The sequence below is a fragment of the Homarus americanus genome, unplaced genomic scaffold (genome assembly GCF_018991925.1).
Source record: "Homarus americanus isolate GMGI-L3 unplaced genomic scaffold, GMGI_Hamer_2.0 scaffold7626, whole genome shotgun sequence".
Taxonomy (NCBI): Eukaryota; Metazoa; Arthropoda; class Malacostraca; order Decapoda; family Nephropidae; genus Homarus; species Homarus americanus.
Genome location: NW_024718273.1, coordinates 18,636,298 through 18,657,665, shown reverse-complemented (window position 1 = coordinate 18,657,665; position 21,368 = coordinate 18,636,298). Strand labels below are relative to the sequence as shown.

General features: G+C 38.8%; 1 protein-coding gene across 4 annotated transcripts; it reads left to right on the top strand.

Moving 5' to 3' along the window:
• Positions 1-455: 455 nt before the first annotated feature.
• On the top strand, positions 456-20,860 carry LOC121859520 (zinc finger protein 257-like). 4 transcript variants are annotated; one of them, XM_042356381.1, is made up of 5 exons: positions 456-541; positions 2,710-2,826; positions 6,072-7,201; positions 7,274-7,494; positions 7,826-8,087. In XM_042356381.1, exons 3-5 carry the CDS (start codon positions 6,763-6,765, stop codon positions 7,952-7,954), a joined length of 789 nt encoding a protein of 262 aa, XP_042212315.1. In that variant the 5' UTR covers positions 456-541; positions 2,710-2,826; positions 6,072-6,762; the 3' UTR covers positions 7,955-8,087. The 4 variants fall into 4 exon arrangements, 3 of the variants coding, with proteins under 3 accessions (XP_042212315.1, XP_042212313.1, XP_042212314.1); XR_006087663.1 differs by lacking the exons at positions 7,274-7,494; positions 7,826-8,087 and adding an exon at positions 18,662-18,762 and having other exon boundaries at positions 6,072-6,275; XM_042356379.1 differs by having other exon boundaries at positions 6,072-7,494.
• The last annotated feature ends 508 nt before the right edge of the window (positions 20,861-21,368 follow it).

Below are 21,368 nucleotides of genomic sequence, written 5' to 3'. Positions count from 1 at the left end.
CTATCGACATTAAAGGCAATTCTTACAATAAACTATGGGTTAAAAAGACAGAACACCTGTTGTGCAAGTTATGAACTTCCTAGTGATATTTTAAGAAAGATAGGGACTGTGGAGGCATACAGTTACAAGAAAACCTGAACCAAGCACTTCACATGCTTCCAGCTCTACAGTTGTTCACACTACGAAGAGGACTGGGATGCAATTTCTATTGAATAATAGGTAAGTGTGCACATAAAACTTTAAACAAGATAATATTTTTATTTTTACATAATGCATTTTATTTATACTCCGTCCATTATAGTCGGCATTATGAAAATATTATTTGCATCAAATTACTGATGGGGAGGAATAATAGCTAGCGACTTTCCATGGAAGATTTAGCGACATTTAGCTACTTTTAGGTACCAGCCTAGCGACATTTGAAAATCCGAGTTGGCAACCCTGGTGTTGATCTCAGTTGTTGTATCTGTGTATATTTAGAAGCTGAATCACGTTATGACAGTTCTGTGGGAGACGCGAGGTCTTTATTGAGGGATAAAAGGTAAATACTGTATAGATTTTTTAACCATACTTCCTGGATGTATGCATAAAGGTATTGTTCATGTATTTTATGTATCAGAAATGAGAATGTTCATGGATTAAGTTGTAGAATAAGAGTATAAGAAGTGCAAAGTTTATGTTGTAAGAAAATTTTATTTCATTACTGACGGACTTTTATGAGATAAACCATTCAAATTGTGGTCTGTTTTACTAAGTCTACGAAGTCCTGTGAATTATCCCAAAGATATATTTTTATATATGCCTCTCTTTCGCTGGATGTACTAGCTTAGGTTCCAGCAGTTCTTCAGGTATGGAAGGAAACTATGGTAAGGTTTTACTATAAGTCGGCTTCATTATGACCGCTAGGAAGACCATAGTAAACGATTATAAAAACGCGCATTGTCACTTGTTTTATAGAGGACACTATCGTAATTATGGCAAATGTTTTTTGGTAATTATTTAAGATTTTACACCCGCTGATTTTTCATAGAAAACGATTTTAAAAACGCTGCAATTTCATTGTTTATGGTGAACACTGTCTTAGTTATGGCAAATGTGTTAAACAGTGTTTATTTAAAAGTTCAAGTAAACCAGACCTAACCTAAACCACCTAACCTACTGTAATCTAACCTTAACCAAACCTAACTTAGCATAACCTAACCTAACCTAGCATAACTTAACACCTCCTGTGGGCGAATTTACTGTTATTGAGATGGGGGAAGCAGCTGAGAAGTACTGTACTCTACTTATATATATATATATATATATATATATATATATATATATATATATATATATATATATATATATATATATATCTATCTCATGTAGATCCACATTGAAAACGTGGATAAGATAAATCTTGATAAAATCACACAGGAAAAAGGGAAACAACGGAGCACCTTAGCTTTCGTCTTTATTCAAGACATCTTCAGAGAATAAGGGAATTGTGGGGCAAAAACACCGTAAAAAAATGATCATATGACACTGTAAAGTCTATACCTGTACATGCTTTGTATGTGGCTAAATTGAATTTTTTCCGTAAATATTCCGCTGAAAATTCTGGCCTATTGGCACAAGTTCTCATCTGTAACACTTAAATTTGATTCTGGTCTTGTTTAAATTGTCAACAAACAACAGAGTAACATATCAAAGATTTTACTACCTGTACCACTATTGTATTATAGACTACAATACCTTAAAAAAAATATCCTTCAGTATCCAGAGTTGTCTTTATCCTGCGCAGATCCCATATAATTTCTTCTTTCGACGCAATATTTTCTTAAGCCCATTCAATTATGAGGAATCAAAACCCACATTATGGGCTTTGATTCATCTCCAATACCTTATGAGTAGCATTGGTTAATAAGTGAACTATGTTCTTATACTTATTTTTTTTCCTCAAGGAAAAGTGAAGGAGATGCCATATTGTTTTCCTATGGCATCCTTATAAGGTTCATAAAAAACTTAAAATTACACCATACCGCTTCGAGGTAGTTGCTTCTATTGGTACCAGATATCAAAGTAAGTGTTTTCTGCCTAATATTGCAGGGGTCCATCCTCCGGCTAGAAGTTAGTTAAGGTTAAGTAGGTTTCTTTGGTTAGGTCAGGTTCTATTAGGTTCTGTGCATAGTTGTATCATTTCTATTACTTTCTATCATCCAAAGGACATCTGTGGAAAAAATTAACAACTCCTTCTGGTGTTATCTATCTGCTCCACCATTACCATTTCATTTTACAATACAGTATATCTAATATGGTAAATCATACACTGTACCAGTTGCTGGAAGTGTTCCTCTGTATGGAATGGTCGCGAGGAAGCAGTCTTGTTTGTGAAACTGTCACATGAAGAAAATGGCAGCAGGACTTATCATTGCTGTTTCAGGATGAAAAAAATGATCAAATAGAAACAAAATTCTAAATCCTCTTAATTTTTTAAGGATTTTCTTCAGGTAGTTAATAAAAAAGATGTCTTGTATAGACAAAGTTTGTAAAGTCGCTGGTTAACCTGTGCAACTGTTGCAGACTATTAAAAAAGTTGCTATAAAACTTTATACTGTATGACATACACAAGTAGGAAGTGCATCATCAAAACATGAATATTGAGGTTAATTAAGACTTGCTCACTCTTTATGTTGTTTATCACATTTAATTGTTTTTGTATTTCAGGAAGACCTGAGAGGAGGACCTGGTTCCTGCTGGGGTTTGTACTGACTCACTTAAATCTCAACTTATTTAATTGTGGATCGAACTTTATTTCATCTCATGGTTGAGGACGAGACTTTGGTAAGTTTGTTGTAAAATTTGCTTCATGTTACTAAATCTCAAGAGGTTATTTCCTCTTCTGAATATTGATGTGGTAGATTTTTCTTGCTTATGTCAGCGATGTTTTTATATTGAGTCAACTAACTTCCTATTGAGAGGATGTACTCTTATCATTCCAAGTTTCAGTGCCAGGAAAGTTGTTCCTCACTTATGATGACAACTTCTGTTTAGGGGATGGGATGAGGTGTCTGGAAAGAGAGTAACAGTTTGGATTAGAAAAAGTCAGAGGATATAGATACATTTTATTATAGCTTGATTAATGTTAAGTTAGGGAAAGGTTTGTGACTTTATTCCTACAGTCTGGAATGAAGGCACATCATGGAGAACCAGGTCATTGTGTTCACTCAGTAAAGGATTATTGCTTCATCCAAGTGTACTGTACCCAGGTCCACACTGACGTTTCCCTGGCCTAACTTAACCTATCCTCCACCTAATGAATGAACTTTTACAAGGTGAAAACAGCACTTTGAAGTGTGTGGGTGTTGTGTAATGGTATGTTACTGTTATGTTTGTTTTAATACATAGAATACAGATCTGTTGAGGAAGAGAGTTTCAAATACCTGTGCATAAGAACATAAGAAGGGAGGAAACTGCAGCGGGCCTATTGGCTCATACTAGGCAGTCCCGTTTACACCCAACCCCAATTGCTCATATATCCATCCAACCTATGTTTGAAGCTATCCAGCATTTTCTAGTTAATGATGATGTTTGGTAACTTGTTCCACTCATCCACTACTCTATTTCCAAACCAATGTTTACCTATCTCATGCTTAAATCTAAATTTGTCTAATTTAAAACCATTGCTATGAGTTCGCTCCTTGTTGGATACTTTGAGTACCTTTGTTATATCACCTTTGTTTGGCCCTGACTTCCATTTATACACCTCGATCATATTGCCCCTCACTCTACGTCTCTCGAAGTAGTGCAAATTAAGATGCTTTAACCTGTCTCTGTACTCAAGGTTCCTAATGCCTGGGATTAGTCTTGTCATTCTCCTCTGAATTCTTTCTATGGATTCTATATCCATTGTGTAGTACGGTGACCAGAACTGAACTGCGTAATCCAAGTGAGGTCTCACAAGCGCAAGATATAGTTTTAGGATGACCCCACTAGTCTTGTAACTAACACTCCTTTGTATGAACCCAAGTACTTTGTTAGCCTTGTTTCGAGCAAATACACATTGTGGACATGGTTTAATATTCCTACTTATCATTACAGTACAGTGGTCCTTCGGTTTACGAACACAATTCGTTCCAGAAGGTCGTTCGTTAACCGAATCCATTGTTTCAATGGGATATTGGGTAATTGGTTCCAGCTCACCGAAAAGTACATACAAAGTAAAAAAAAATGCAGTAAAGTACACTTACTTTGAGGTGTGTATGTAGAAGGTTCCTGGTTGATGATGATGATTATGGGATTTAGAAGTAGGGGTGGAGGAGAAGGGAGAAGAGAAGGAAGTGGGATGGAGGAGAAATCACCTTTCAATGGGCCCATGCTTGATGCCGTCATTTCACCAATAAAATTTTAAGTTCACTAGGTGTAATTCAAGATTATTTTCTTTAAATCAACACTGCACTGCGCTATATATTATCAATATGTTAACTAAATTTCAGAATGACCAATAATTTCAATGAAAAATGCAAAAATAATCAAGACACCAACAAAATAGATGTTCACTCCACTGTTTTCAAAGCCCAACTGACGCCTTGTGGCTGAGTCAAGCTGTAGATGGGCGCACAAAAAACTAGTTCCCTGTACTGCATATATTATCAATATGTTAAATAAATGTTAAAATGACTAAAAATTTTAATGTAAAAAAATGCAAAAATATTAAAGAGCACAACTTTATTGATATTTATTCCACTGGAAACGAATGTAAACATAGAACAGATTACTGAATTGGCAGACTAGCCCATCAGCTGATGCTCACAACAAAACGTAATGTTCAAACTGAAGATTCTTATGGAAGGTAATTTGTTAGCCGAAATTTCGTTAACGGAACCGTTTGTTAACCGAGGGACCACTGTACTCCTAAATCTTTCTCGGTCGTATTTCTCTATAACATCGTTGTTCATCTGAAATCTGGTTACTCTGTATCTTGTTACTCTGTTTGCATCTCCTAGACTAAGTACTTTACATTTGTCCACATTAAATTTCATCTGCCATTTTTCAGACCATTCAAATTTTTTTTTAGATCTTCCTGTAGTTTTGCAGAGTCCTCGTCAGATTTAATTGCACTCCCTATTTTAGTATCATCAGCAAATTTACTTATTTTGCTGTCTATGCCTACTGTATATCTATGTCGTTTATATATATAATAAATAATAATGGTCCAAGTACTGAGCCTTGGGCTTTGCTGAAGTCAAGGTATACCACATCATAATCGTGCCCTTCATCCACTGATTCGAAAATGGCTGAAAAGAATGTGAATAGATTAGTCAGACATGAATGCCTGCTTGTGAAGCCATGTTGGGAATCATTGATCAACCTGTGCTTCTCCAGGTGATATCAAATAGAGTTTGAAATTTTTGCTTCCAGTAATTTGCCTACAATTGATGTTAAACTGATTGGACAGTAATTAGAGGATAGTGATCTATCTCCCTTCTTGAAAATCGGTATCACATTCGCTATCCTCCAGGATTCTGATGCTACACCACCCCTTTTTTAATGACATGCATGAAACAGATCTTGTAAACCAACCAAACCAAACCTGTCCTAACCTATTGTGAAGACTGTATTGTAATATAAACTGTTTATTTTATTTTAATTATTAATAAAGACTGAGTTACATAGGTAATGTAGTTTATATTATTCTTTATAAGTAAGAATTATTTATTTGCTTCATTGTAAAGAACTTGATAACACTCTGAAGTTGTGACTTCACTCTCCCTTCACTTGCTGAACAGTTCTGTGAGATTCTTTGTTCTTTGTGGATAGTAATTTTTTCTCCCAAAGTATTGAGTAGGTGGACACTTCCTTGACACTTAGAATGACATATGGCAGTCCCTGTAAAAGGTGAAGCAGCTGAGAGGATACAGGGTTTACCTTCAGTGTTAAGGGTTGATAGTTAGTACCCAGAACATCCCCAGTCAATCCAGCAGTTAGTGAGTACTGTACTGACTCTAGTAAGGGGAGTGAGGCTGTTTGAGTACAGAGGGTGGAATTCTGAAAACTTCAGCATTGTAATACTGTTCACTTTATTTCAGACATAATGGTGGGAGTGGCTGGATGTAAGAAAGGAACATTTTAGTAGCATCAGGAGGTCATCCCACACAAACATCTCCCACCACAACCTAGTATTAAAACTCTATAAAACAGGAGGCAGAACAATTCCTCACAACTGTACAATAAGTCAGTACAGTATGAGGATTAGTGAACATCTTCAGGAGAACATTGTAAGCAAGATAAAGGTAAATTGTCAACTCTCCAAGTCTTATGTTACAAATATGAAAGTCAAGTTGGTGTTTTAGGAAACAGTGAGAATAAAATGAAGGTTCACACAAGTGAATTTTTCTCCTGAAAACACCAGTTAAGTGGTGCACTGTGTTATGTATTGTCTAAATACACTGTAGTATATAGTAAAATGAGTGTTGCAATGTTTCTACCTAAACAACTACCTTGTGACTCTTGTGCTTGTGTACACTGCTGATAAAAGTTCCAATATATAAATGTGACAAGTGTTTGTCTGCTGTACTTGTGTACTGTTGAGACAAAGTTCACTTTGGTAAATGTTTCTCATACAACAGTTAGCTCAAGAACCACATACATGTGCAGAATTATTAATGAAAATTTAGCTGTGAAAAGTGGAGAACTTTATATACAGTACAAAAGTTACCCAAAAGTGTGTACACTTAGGGAAATATTTTCTTGTGTGGAGTGTTGTAAAGTGTGTAAAAGATGGCTCAGTTTATGAATCCAATAGCTGAACAAGGTGGCCAAAATAATTACGAGTGTGTACAGTGTTGGGAAGATTTTTGCAGTAATGATGCTTTGAAGACGCATACCTGTATGGCTGAACACATTGATGAGAAAGATATTAAGTGTGAAGAGTTTGATGAAAGTTTTAACAGTAACTCTGATGTGACACAACATGTGACTGTTGATGAGAAAGATATTAAGTGTGAAAAGTTTGATGAAAGTTTTAACAGAAACTCTGATGTGACACAACATGTGACTGTTGATGAGAAAGATATTAAGTGTGAAAAGTTTGATGAAAGTTTTATCAGTAACTCTGATGTGACACATGTGACTGTTGATGAGAAAGATATTAAGTGTGAAAAGTTTGATGAAAGTTTTATCAGTAACTCTGTGACACATGTGACTGTTGATGAGAAAGATATTAAGTGTGAAGAGTTTGATGAAAGTTTTATCAGTAACTCTGTGACACATGTGACTGTTGATGAGAAAGATGTTAAGTGTGAAGAGTTTGATGAAAGTTTTATCAGTAACTATGATGTGACGCAACATGTGACTGTTGATGAGAAAAATGTAAAATGCCAAGAAAGTGGTAAAAGTTATTTCAAGATAAAAAAGTTGAAGAAGCAAATGGCTGTACACACTGATGAGAAGAATTTGAAGTGTAAAGTGTGTGGTAAACGTTTTTATGCAAAGGGCCATCTGAAGTTGCACATGGTTGTACACTGGTGAGAAGAATTTTAAGTGTGAAGAGTGGTAAAGTTATTACACAAAGGGCCATCTGAAGCATCATATGGCTGTACACACTGGTGAGAATTATTTTAAATGTGAAGTATGTGGTAACAGTTTTTATAGAAAGGACCACCTTGAGGAACATATGGCTGTACACACTTGTGAGAAGAATTTTAAGTGTGAAGAGTGTGGTAAAAGTTTTTATAGAAAGGACCGTTTGGAGGAACATATGGCTGTACACACTTGTGAGAAGAATTTTAAGTGTGAAGAGTGTGGTAAAAGGTATTACACAAAGGGCCATCTGAAGATGCACATGGTTGTACACACTGGTGTGAAGAATTTTAAGTGTGAAGAGTGTGGTAAAAGTTATTACACAAAGGGCCATCTGAATCATCATATGGCTGCACACACTGGTGAGAAGAATCTTACATTAAAATTGTAAGGAAAGATCTTGCAGAACAATGATCTGGAGAACTGTATGGTCTTGCATGTTGGTAATAATTATTTCAAGTGTAAATATTTGTAATGGATTACAGGTACAGGTACCTAAACAAGTCAATAAAAAACTATGAACATTTATTAACTTATTCCCACCACCACATATGTACAGTAGCCAAAATATTATTCTGCACCTTTACGGGGTCCTACAGTATGACACACTGGACCAAGAATTCTGAAAACACTCATGAGTCAAAGTGGATGTTGGTAGCCCTGGCTTCCTGAGTTGCCAGTTACTCTGTAGATAGTATTTACCATAAGGTGTTTCAGTGTGTCTGCGTGCACAATGTGTTACAAGATGCAAATAGAGCAGTTAACATTATATAACTATATTTATAAAATAATTGACTCGGTTACCTATGCGTAATACAAAATTGTATAACTTTCCTACGTTATAAATGTTTTGTATTATTTTTTTCTGGTTGGGGTTTTGTATTATGCCACTACTCATCACTTTCTTAGATAGTGGTTATAATCTTGAGTATTTACACGATTTTGATGTATATCATTGTATGCAAAATTCCTGTACAGCACCTCAGTTTCTAGAGGGCCTGCCATTCCTACCGTATGTGGGTGATTAAACGTAGGTGCGGTACAGTATATAATGCTGTGACATTATCTGGTTTAAGTGCTGTGGGTTTTGTATGTATTTCTGATAATTTTGCTGAGGTTACTACACATGATATAAGGAATAAAAGCACATTTGTTTTACAATGAATCACACAATCAGAGGTATCAACCTTACCAATACCTGGCGTCAGTCTCACAGTGTTTGTTGCGAGAGCCATCCCACCCAGGGGTGCAGAATAATTTTATACTGACTGTACATGAAATATAATAAATAACAATTATGATAAGATAAGATTTTGGAAGTGGTTGAGTTAGGACTGAAGGTCCAACAAGATCACACAAAATCAATATCAAGCAATAAGAAATCTCAATAAAATGACAACTCCCAAAACACCAGAGAGAGGATATACTCAACTTAAGACAGCTGTGCCTAGACAGACTAACCCAGTGTTTCTCAAACTTTTTCACTTCATTCCCCCCATGAGGAACACTCAACATGGCCCCCCTTCAGTTCTCTCCCAAGCTCCTCACAAATAATGATCAAAATAAACTGTTTTGGTAATCTAACTTTATTTTATTGTTTTTAATCATCAAACAGAATGCATATTTTGTTACAGTTCAATGGGATGGATGACATTGTTTCCTTTCAATCAGTCGACTGATTCGAGGTTGAGTCACTGATAAAGCGCATCTCATGTCTGGGTCCACATGTAACCGGTTTGCGCTTTTATTCTCTATTTGAAGAAGGGCGGAGAAACCAGATTCACATAAATAAGTAGTAGAAAATGGCAAGAGGACTCAAAGTGCGATCTCACTAACTTTTGGATAGGACCGATACATTGCGTGTCGCACCATACTATGTAAATATCAAAACTGTACCGTATGTGTATTATGATTACCATGAGCCTTAATTTTTTCTCAAACATAAATTTTAGGTCGTATCTACTACCTAGAAGACTTTTCCACAAAAGCGTTAGCAGATTTGTTAGACAGATTTTTCCTTAAGTAAACCCTGTTGAGAGTGGTAGATTAATTTGCTTTTCTCTAGATGCTATCTGCTATAATTGATTCAAAAATTTCCCACTACTGGCGTCAAACTGATCGACATTAATTTGGCAGCTGATGCTCTGTCTCGCTTTTGAATATGGGTACTACATTTGCCTGTTTGCACAAGTCTGGCACAACTCCAGTGTCTAATGATTTTTGTAAAGAAGTTCTGAGGGGGTCTGCTAATCTGTTCCCTACACTCTTTCAAGACTCGAGGGAAAATTTCATTTTCAGCCCTGGGAGTTTTGTCTTCTTTAGTTTATTTATCTTCTTAGAACATCCTCTTTTCTGATAGTGATATTCTTTAATTTCTCTTCTTCCTTTCCTTAAATATCAGTTCCACCTCTGGAATTTCATCACAAATTTCTTCTGTGAAAACTGATAAAAGTAGCTGTTCAATGCTTTGCTTATTTCTCCCTGCCATTTATCACTTCTCCCTCCCTGACTTTAAGGCCCAACTTGTCCTTGACCTTTGTCCTATATACCTGGAAAATCCATGGGATTCTCCTTGGATTCTCTTGCTATTTTTGATTTCATAGTCTCTCTTTGCTTTCCTTACATTTTTTCTTAACATTCCTAGATAGTTCATTATACCTATTTCTGAGCTGCTCCTCCCTCCTTTAATTTCTTATATATTCCTTTCTTTTATTCCTATGTCATGTTTAAGTTTTCTGGTCATCCACCTTAGCTCATTCTTATTTGACCTAATTTTTCTGTATGGTATATTTTGTTCTTGTGCTTTATGTATTATACTAGTGAATATATTATAGTCATGATCAATTGTTGTGTCATCTATGACCTCACCCTTCTACTGGGGACTGGCGTAGCTTTGTTCCCAGGTGGCCTCACCTAGAGTACTTCTAGCAATCCCTGATAATCCGCCAACCCGAAAGTTTGGGACTCTGACCATATTGTCATTGTTTTTAAGTTTCCCAATTTAGGGTGAACCACAGATTTCTCTGTGATCACTGTTACTAATTCTTCCCTACTGTGATATCTCTGATAAAAAGTTTCTTTATTTGTTTAATAGGTCTAATATATTGTCACCTCCTAGTAGGTTCTGTATTAGTTGTTTCAAAAAATTGTCCTGTATAGTCTAGGAAGTCTTCAGATTCATAGTCACCTGCAATGTTGTCCCAGTCAATATTTCTAATATTTCTGAAGTTGAAATCCCCATAATGCATAGGTTGTTATATTTTGCTGCCCTACTCATTTCTATGCCATATGGGCTGAGCTGCTTCTTTGCCAAGACTTGGGGCCTGTAAATCAATCCCATGATTAGTTTTCTCTTCCTTCGTGATTTCTACCCACACAGACTTCGGTTCCTATTTCACCCTTTATTGAATTATTAATACAACATTTTAATGTAGCTCAGCAATGAAGAGTCTGACCCCTCCCCTTCCTACCTTCCTGTCCTTGTGAAAAGGTTGTACCCTTCTATGTGGTACTCTGATAACAAAAAATTTGCTCGCCAGATTCATCCAAGTTTCGGTGATTGCTATGGCGTCTACATTCTCGGTACATACAACTGCTCTCAACAAGTCTATTTTATTTCTAACGCTCCTACTGTTTGTATAGTATACATTTAAACCTACCCTTCCCTGGTCCTGTTTTACCCCTTGTCAGAGCAACTAATTTTACTTCCAGGACCTGCTTGTTTTGACTCCCACTTTCCCGACCTCTCTCTACTGGCGAAACCCCCTTTGGATGACAATTTCCGCTCAGGGATGCGAACAGCGTCTTTACCCCCTCACGAGACAAATTGTGCTCGTGCGACTGTACAGGTAGTGGATTTGCCGCCAGAATCGTTGCCAGCTATCAATGAATGCCCAACCATTGTTTTGCACAATGTTTTTCAGTCGGCAATTGCTCATATTGCCTATGGACAGCCATTCACGACCAACCCTCTTCTAGGCAAGACACCACATACTATCAGGATCCCTCCTATCTCTAATCATCTAGCGCCTCCCTATACCTCTGCAGAAGAGTTCCTCACTCCTAACCTTACCTATGTCGTTTCCTCCCACACTAAGACACACACTACTGGATTGGTGCCTCCTGACAAAACCCTGTCCCAACCTCTCAGCTACATGCCTATCCCAGCCCCCGGGAATACACACCTAGTCCTGCGTTTCCTATCTCTCGCACAAAAAGCCCTATCTACAGACCTCACCTGGCTGTCCCCAGCTACCACGACCTTACCTGTGGGCAGGGTTTGTACAACTTCACCCTTTCCTCTCCCTTGCTCCATACCGTCCTGCCTCTTCTCTTCCTCGCCAGCTTCCTGCAGCACCTGGTAAGGGTTGCTTCACTCCACACCCTGGTCAGCTTTCCTAAGCCTGACCCTAGTCCCCACTGGAGACAACCACTCTCACGCTTGCTCCTCCTTAGCAGGTGTCCTGCTAGGCAGGACTTACCTACCTGAAAGGATTCCGTCCTGAGGGCTTCATTTTCCCCTTTAGAGTGTCAACCTCACTCCTCAGGTACCCCAACTGCCTTAACAGGTGGCAAGGAGGGTCGTCTTTTCCCCCACCTCCCTCTTCCCCAGAACTTACAGCTACTTGATCCGAGGCGGCCATTTTTCCTTGGTCTCTAACAGGGCTTACTTGCGGGCACGACCTTCTCAAGCTGGGTCAGGTGGCAACTTATGTTATGTTTGCTGTGGTTGGTGTGTGAATTAGTGGATGTCATGTTTTTACCTGACCTCATGTTTTGCAACTTGCAAGGTCACCCTGTGTACATAAGCTCTCTCAGTTTTGTGAATTCAGTTGCCTCTGAAGATGTCTTGAATAAGACAGCTAAGGTTCTCCGTTGTTCCTTTTCCCGTGTGATTTTATCAATATATATATATATATATATATATATATATATATATATATATATATATATATATATATATATATAACCTAATCATCATGGGTGTTTCGTTAATTAATACGAAATCAATTTTCAAAGGTGACCTGCCCGCACTACAAAGTTCGCACATGAGTTAAATCTTTCTATTGCTAAGCCCTGTCAAAGTTTATACCAACCTGACTGTAAGACTGGTGACTGTTAGACGTTCCACTGAGTTACTTTGGCAAGCGACTACTGTACATCATGTGAAGACAATCGGCAGTTCAGGGTGACCTGCCATGGACCTATAGCCAGCCTATCCTTTGGGCTACTACGGCTTACTTTATCAATCTATAAATGATCTGGAAGCTACAGCATGCTAGACGACCCGATAAGCAAAACACAGGCATTACATATCATGTTGGCAGTGTTAATGCATCACATGTTACAGTAAATGTGTGTGGGATAACCTAATGGGTGCTACTATATCGTGCTGTCTACAAAAATATGTTTTGTCTAACCTGACCTGACCTAATCAAACCTAAGCTAACTTAACCTAAATATCTTGCAGACCGCGTGCTATGGTAGTGTGGGGTTCAGGATATTTGATTCACACTCGGGATGGAATGGAAAGAAATCACAATGTGCTCTCTGTATACATGTTGTATTGGATGTACAATGCAGCTTGGTGCTGGGAAGGCAGCGTGGTTACAAGCGTGATGTAGAGAGAGCTGGTTGGTGAGGGTGCTCAGAGGACCAGCTTGTGGTCGCCATGCTCGCCGGCGGGAGAGGGCGAAGGCCGCCAGGCAGCGGCGGAGGAGGTGTTGCTGGCTGCGGCTGTAGGTAGAAAAAGAGACAGGTCACCACGAGGTCAGGTCTTAAATAGCGGGGGTAGGCGTGGCTTAGTAGTTGACCCCGGTCCGTGATGTATGGCGGCGCTGGTTGACCTAGACCACGAAGCATACACTGGATAATTGGTGGGGTCGGCTACTCAGCGACAAACAGCGTTTGTAGGGGAGAAATCCACTACAGTAGCACCACCTCATGTCTACCAGTAGAGAACTCTTACTGATTAAGTGTAAAATGTCAGTTATTATTGATACATGAAAAGACAAAAAAATATATCGGAACTAAAATACATCCCTTCACTACTAACTCTAGAGTACTTTTGGTGTGATCAGCTCTGTGAATGACTGCACTCCCGCCCTCGCTAGCCTCAACCAAGCACCCACAGTGACCCATCACTACCACACTGACACCACCTGAGTATATGACTGTCAATAGAGAGTTATACAGTGTAATCTATGAGTGTTATTTTAATCGTGGGAAACCGTCAAGCATAGAATACAGATCATGAGTGGCATTCAATATAAATGTGGATAGTGGTAAGCTTGTAGCATGGCGTGTGGTGTGAGTGTGGTATTGTGGTCGTGGCAGCGGTGGGGTTCATCTTCACAGGTGTGCTCAGAGTCGTCATGAAATATCAAAACAGGATTAAGGAGAATTACTTAACACGATAGTATGGCGGCGGAGTAGCCCACACAGATTTACCTTTGGCTAAGAGAACCACCATCCCCCCCCCAACCCCCGTCCCTAACGTCCAGCACACGAACTTGTCCACCAATCAGCTCCATCGTTTTAAGACTACTACCCATTCATTCATAAATTTGTCACTGCCTTAAAATATGTTATGCCTCAGAATATATTAAGAAAAATATAGAGCAATGCCATAATTCGACCCATATTTTTGCCCAATAAGTGTAAAATTTAAAAAAAGTATTTGGCCAAAATAAGTTCAGTTCTTTTTTTCTTTTGTGTCGTCAACCAAAATAGCTACCATCTTGATTTTCATGATGTTCCACTTCTTCAAACTTTGGAAATTTTATATAATTTTCATATTACTGTTAAGTAAATAATACAAAATGAGGTTCAGAAAAGTTTGCAGTTTGTTCCCAGTCAAACCTTTGATTGACTAACTTACGTAAATCCATGGGACGAAGTTATTTTTAATGGCAAGATCCCTGTTGATCCTGTTGTGTTCTAGTAAAAAATAAAAAAAGTACGAGAATGAGTATTCTAGGCTGCATGGGGAACTTGCTTTCAATGAGCTATCGTGCCTAACGACCCAATTAAGCAATGCAGTCGTGGAAGAATTTTTCTCGCATACCAACGCAGTTAATACTAAAGTAAGAAACCGAATAAAGTTCAATATACCGGACCAATATTATTGATCAGCACGTCATCGTCGATTACCAGGTAAGTTTGTCTGATTTGATAATAAATCTTGAGGAATCTGGTAACGAGTGCAAATTCAGACCTGGCAACCTGAGTACCCGGTGAGGGAACACTCAAGTACAGCTGTCCAGTGAGAGACTGCGAGTCAGAACCTCAGAGAGCAAGGGTCAAGAAAGGAATAGCAGCAACGCTCCACAGTCGTGTGGCTTTCTCTTATCATTCTACGCGATGGCTCCTATAAAGAACACAGATAGTCTGACTGTGGACATAAAAGGGAACTGTAACATAGAGGTAGATGAAGGTTTCCAATCGCCATCTACGAGCACATCAGGGCGGAGGTGTGAGGATCTGGCTAGTCGAGCAGGACCAGAAGTTGAATTGGGTGATATTAGTAGTTGTAGTACAAGTGACAATGACAGCCAGCCTGAAGCGGGCGCACATGCGGTCTTCGACGTTGAAAATGACGAGACCTGGTCAGAAAGATGTAGCCAGAGTGATAATGAGAGTTCAAACCGAGAGAGAGACCAAATGGAATACCAGGCTGAGACCCTCGCGGAGTTCATCGTATATACCATAATCGGTAAAAAGAATGGCGGAACTGACGATAAAGTAGAACAGACGTTGTTGAGGTGTGTGAGAACGATGATGCAGAAACATGAAATACTGCTAAAAGGAATGATGAGAAGATTAGATATAACTAGAGAAAGTGGGTACGTTTCATTTTTTGCTGTGGCCAACGAACTCTTTGAGGGGGAAAGGCAGATTGTCACCTGGGGAAGGATAGTGGCCCTCTACGCCTTTGGTGGACAGCTGTCCTTGTACTGTAAAGAAAATAACATGGAAGACTTCTGTGTCAAGATAGCCACGTTTATGGGAAAATATGCCAGCAATATTGTAGTGCCGTATGTAAGGAGCGTCGGTGGATGGGTAAGTTCAGACGTATTGTTTTCTGCATAGTGAATGTTGAAGTTAAAGCGTCCAAAGACTTCGTTTTATTTTAATTTTAATTATGTACTGAAATTATTTTAGCATTAAATGTAAATGGGTGGTGGAGCAAGGAAAGATTGTACGAGTTTACTTTAATAAATGGCCAGTAAGGCCATGGCTTTCCCTTTGACAAAGTTCTTTGGGAAATCCTGGAACAGATGGTTAAAACTAGAACGCATTCGATTTCGTTAGTTTCCCCATTTTTTATGACCAGTAAAAATAAAGGTAATTTTTCGTTATCCACCCATCACCTTTTTAAGATTTTTCTTACCATTTACATCTCCTCGAGAAACGAAAGAATATACTTGAATTTAGCGGCGCATTCCAAAAATAAACGCGGTATTCGCGATTTATTAATTCTAAGTCGGGTAACCTAACCACCTTTTAACATTTGCAAAAACTAAGTGTCCTCATCTTTGGGTCAGGGCTACCCATGCTGAAGGGGTCACCCTCCCCTGGCCTTGTCCACCACGGGCCATGGAGCAAGACTCCTACGTGTTTGCCGTGCGTGGCGACCCGTACTGCAGGGAGACTGGAGTCCTGGGGTTGGGCAATGCTGTGTGCTGTGGCTAGCAACACGTCCCTTCGGTCCCTTATTCCGGCTAGACGGGCGGCTTTGACTCGAGCTCAGTCAAGTCAATCGGCTCGTCAACAGTGGTCACCCTTCAGCCCTTCCAGGTCCCGGGTGGTGCTACTGGAACTCGTATCCCCACCGTTTCAACCTCGCCGGCTGGCGGGCCGAACCCTGATAAATTTGAGGTGAAGCCTAAAGGCCAAAAACAAATTAGAAATAAGCAGAAAGGCCCTTCAGGCCCTATGATCGAGAGATTGTCTGGCACGTTTGAGCCGGCAGCATATCTAAAATATTAGTAATCTAGTCCATTGATGGTATATCAATAATGGATACTAGTGTCTCCCCCCAGAGGGATGGTAGCCTCCTGGTTGTGTTGTTAGGGTGCTCGCCTAATAGAGATATCTCGAGTCCCCGGAGCTCAGGTTCCATGTGGCCCTCTCGACCCTCAATCGTTACCAGGGAGCCCTCTACTCCCGAGACCTGATGAGACATTGGGAAGAAAAACTGTTACAATAATTAAATCCATCTGATGTGATAAGAGTAGAACGTTTTAAGAAGGTTGGTGGTGTCTTTATACCAACCTCTACATAGGTTGGATAGCTTCAAACATCGGTTGGATGGATATATGAGCGACAGGGGTTGGGTGTAAATGGGACTGTCCCTGCAGTATGGGACAATAGGCCCGTTGCAATTTCCTCCATTCATTTATTCTTAGGTTATTTTGAAAGGCTAGTTTTGCCAGAAACCTTCACTCCAGGTGAAGCCATACGTGCCCAATCCTAGACTTCCAGGAGTTTCGGCACGTTAGTCACTCGTGTCGCAGTTTGCAGAACTGTCTTCAAAGTGTATGTGGGAAGTCTGATAAGGACGGAAAGGTCCTGTCTCATGTTTTAACTGCCATGGAGCTCACCCAGCCTCGTCAAAGAAGTACGATTGCTACAAGCTCGAGAAGGAGATGCTCCAGATTCAAAGCAAGGAGAAGATTATCTTTGCCGAGGCAAAGCGTCGAGCTCTCTCCCGGTTCTTGCGTCCGGGAGTATCTTATGCCTAGATGCTATCCTTTCTTTCTTCCTTCCCACTCGACGTCCCGCAGTTCTTTTACTGAGACAAAATGCTCTAATTACTTCTGTTGCTCCTAGTTTGTCTCCTTCAACTGATGCTGTTATTACTAATTCCTCCTCTACCTCCCCCATGAGGTTTCGGGGAGCCCGTTTCGGCCGCTTCTCGTACTTCGTCGAACCAGAAGCGGTCCATGAGTTAGGGTTCTCTTGAAGAGACTCCGCATAAGACCCTGTGTAGACTAAGGGATTGATGATGGGTCTCGGAAGGCTAGCCAGGTGTCGGCTACGGCCGCCCAACTACAGACCCATAGTCCTGGCAGTTTGCATGTTTAAACTATTCGAGAGGATGGTCAATACGCGCCTGTTATGGTATTTGGAGAAGGGTGGCCGTATCTCGACTGCCTAGTGTGGTTTTCGTCGGTACCACTCGACGATGGATGCGCTTGTTCGGTTGGATCACTACCACCTGTCGGTCCTTTGCATATCGACAGCACGTGGGATGACTTCTTCGACATCGAGAAAACTTATGACATAGCCTGGCGGTACAGGATACTGCAGGTTTTGCATTCCTTTGGCCTCAGAGATCGGATGCCTTTGTTTATACGAGCCTTCCTTAGTGACGGTAGTTTCAGGGTGATAGTAGGTACTGCCCTCTCGCCCACCCTCTCACAGGATGAGGGTGTTCCTCAGGGCAGTGCCTCATTGTCTACCCGTTTTCTTTGGCCATCAATGGTATAGCCAGTTCTGTGCCTTTTATGAGTGACTGTACACACAATTGCAGGATCTCCATTATTTCCCTCTACTTTGACAGCACAACATATCGTTTCTTACTCTTGGTTGTTTTGTTTTTTTCATTTCGTGTTTGTTTATGATTCTTTATTTCTTTCCGACCCGATGTGGGTTAGTGACCTGTGCCTGGGTGAGCTAATACCCCCCTAAAATAATATTTTAGTGAGCCTAGAGGTTGCAAGTATGCATAATGCTGCATAAAGAAATTCATAGTATGGTGGTGGGAGGGTCATAGGTGTGTGGGCATTAGGTAGCGCGATATGATTTAGTTGTCCACCTTACCCTTGATCATGTATCGTGTTGCTTTTGCTGTCAGCGCCATAGCTCCTATCCTGGTTTCCTTTCAACTGTCCATACATAAAATTACTGCGCACTATTGTACTTCATTATCATGTGAATGTTTATTCACTTTGTGATCATTGACATATTCCTTCAAGGATGTGCCATTTTTTTTCATTTGTAAAGGAACTTAGCTTTCTGTAATGCAGTTAATTTTGTAATTACAGTTAATTAAACAAATATATTGATAGTAATTTCCCTTTCTTCTTTACAGACAAAAATATGCGAGGAGTTTCCTGTTGAAGATTTAGAAAACAAAGAATGGCTGTACCTGGTATGGGCAGCTATTGGAGTGGGACTGACATCATTATTCGCGTCGCACTGATTGGTAATATTTCACTGCATTATAATTATCATGCATCAGTAGAACAAATGTTTCATCATGTGTATGTTTTACCACAACTCGGGTGCCAAATGTAGCTCATAGCACCTCTTATGTACAATACAATACAGTACTGTACTGTACTCTCATTTTTAATGCTTGATTCTGGCAGGTATCAATTTATTATTTCTGTTTTGGTCTGGTACTCCGTGGACAATTTATACTATTTTTAGCTGTAGCGCCTTGTATATGTTGACCTGCATTAGAGTGAAAGGGTTTATTTTGGGTAGTGGTCAGAATATATAATTTTGAAGTGGGAAAGCAGTATCTTGTGACACAATGTATTACTTATAATACATTATTGTACACAATTATGATCTTCACTACTTTCTATTATACAGGTAATAGAATACATGTTTTCAGTACTTAAGTTAGTTATAACAAACTTCTCATGAAAATTTTGTATGTACAGTCACTCAAAAAAACGATGGTTTTTAGAATGAAGACGGACTCCTGTTGTCTCGGTAGGGATGACAAAATCCTTCGTCCGTGGTCATATTTTTTCAACACCATTTTGTATCGATAATTTTGTTTGAGTGCCGGTACAGTCTGGGTCAAAGGTTCATATGTAGCAGTTGGACCCCAAATGAGATGAAGCATTATGAGTGTATTGATCTTAAAATATCTATGGTTAGTCATTCCAAATAAAATATTTAGGTTTCCATAATCAGTACTGTAATGAGGAGCTACATTGTTAAATAAAGTATAACCTTATATGGAACATTTAAATTTCTGGCATGTCCCATGTTGTGCTTGAAGGGTTGGTCGAGGACTTGATAAATATCTTTTCGGATGTTACTTTGTCTTTTTTAAGGTATTCATTTATTTTTAATTTTGTATTTTGAAATTGTAAGATCATAGTTATAGAGTTAAATGTATGTAATACTGTAACTCTAAATCTTCAGTCTCTGAAGGAGCAAATATAACGCTTCAGTAACAAGTAGTTCTAAAATTATCATTCCATACAACTTTCTTTATAGGCTAAGAATGTACTTCAGTAATTCCTTACTTATTGAAAAATTGCATTTCATGATAATTTAAGCTGCAAAATTCAAATATTGTTTTATTAAAATCAAAACCAATGGCAATGAGACGGATCAGACCAAGTCAACTTTGTCTTTACGCTGATGGTAAATAACATACATCAAAAAATAAATTGAAAATTGTATTTTACATATGGTAACAGAATGAGTATGAAGGAGCCACGAAATTAGTTAAATCATAACATTCAACCAGATATTACACGTCATTAGTTCCAGGACAGGTACTGTATATACTTGACTAGATACACTGTATAGCGTTGTACCATGGAATGTGAGCGAGGCTTTCTTACTACACAATATCCATCAAGGATTTTGTTTACATTTTATAATAAATTACAAAAGTGCATCATAACCTTTTGTGTCTGTATAGAGATTGGGATTTCTTTTTACTAGTTTCACTTGAATCTGAGGATCACTTGACACTACAGTATCTTTTTTATAGAATGAAACTAATGTGTAGATGATTTCCCTTCATTCTTCAGTGGCTTTGATGCAATATTTGCAATTGGTACTAACAATAAGACTGTTGGTGGTAAGTAAACGAACCTAAATTCTAGGGTCACATGCACCTGGGCAGCGAGATAAGGAAACAAAAAGTTCTTTGGAGCTTTAGACCAACCACTTGGGAGGGTGACAACACACCTGGAGGTTGACTGTTCATAACACTTGTAATAGGAATTTAAAGTACGTATTAAAAAGTATAATTATATGGTATGAAAAACTGTATTTTCCTTATGCAGTATTTTTTTAAGTTTGTGGAACTTGCACAAATATATAGTACTTTACCTGTATGAGATGTTAAGTTTAATACACAATAATAATCTTGCAGGTAACCCAAGTTCTCTGAATTTAGTGTAACAAAAATTGTCTGGTTACATTGGGAGGTTCCTGTTTAATAAAACTGATGAGGTTTTTGTTTTTCATTGTTATTGTGTAACATTAATTAACATTTTTGGGCAGAGGTTGAGTAAATACTGTATACATTTAAATAAAGGAAAAATATGCTAAATTATTTCCTTGTCCTCACCATTAGGATGTTTTCACCAAGCAGACAGAGATTTTAAATCGAATCTAATTAAATTCATGAACTACTTTTCTGTTTGTCTGAAAATAGTAATAAATAATTGATTGTAACAGTTAAGTCACGATGATACTGTGAAACATTTGTATCATTGAAGCATGATACCTATGGGTGTTAATAGAAATTTATTGGTATTGTGATATAATTATAACTTGGTACAGTGTCACCATGTTGTCCTGATCTTCTCACTCCAGAAAATGTAATGCTCTCCAGTAAGATCCCACTTATCACGTAACAAGAATACGGCTTAATGACTTGACTGTCTTTATCGATCATTGGGATAAGAGGCAGCTTGTTTGTCTGTAAAAAAAAATAACTAATCAAATTGTGTATTCCAACTACTTCATTTCCTCTCGGTAAACATTCTTAAAGATGGAGGAAGTTCACAGAAACTGTCACAAAAAAAGCTCTATAT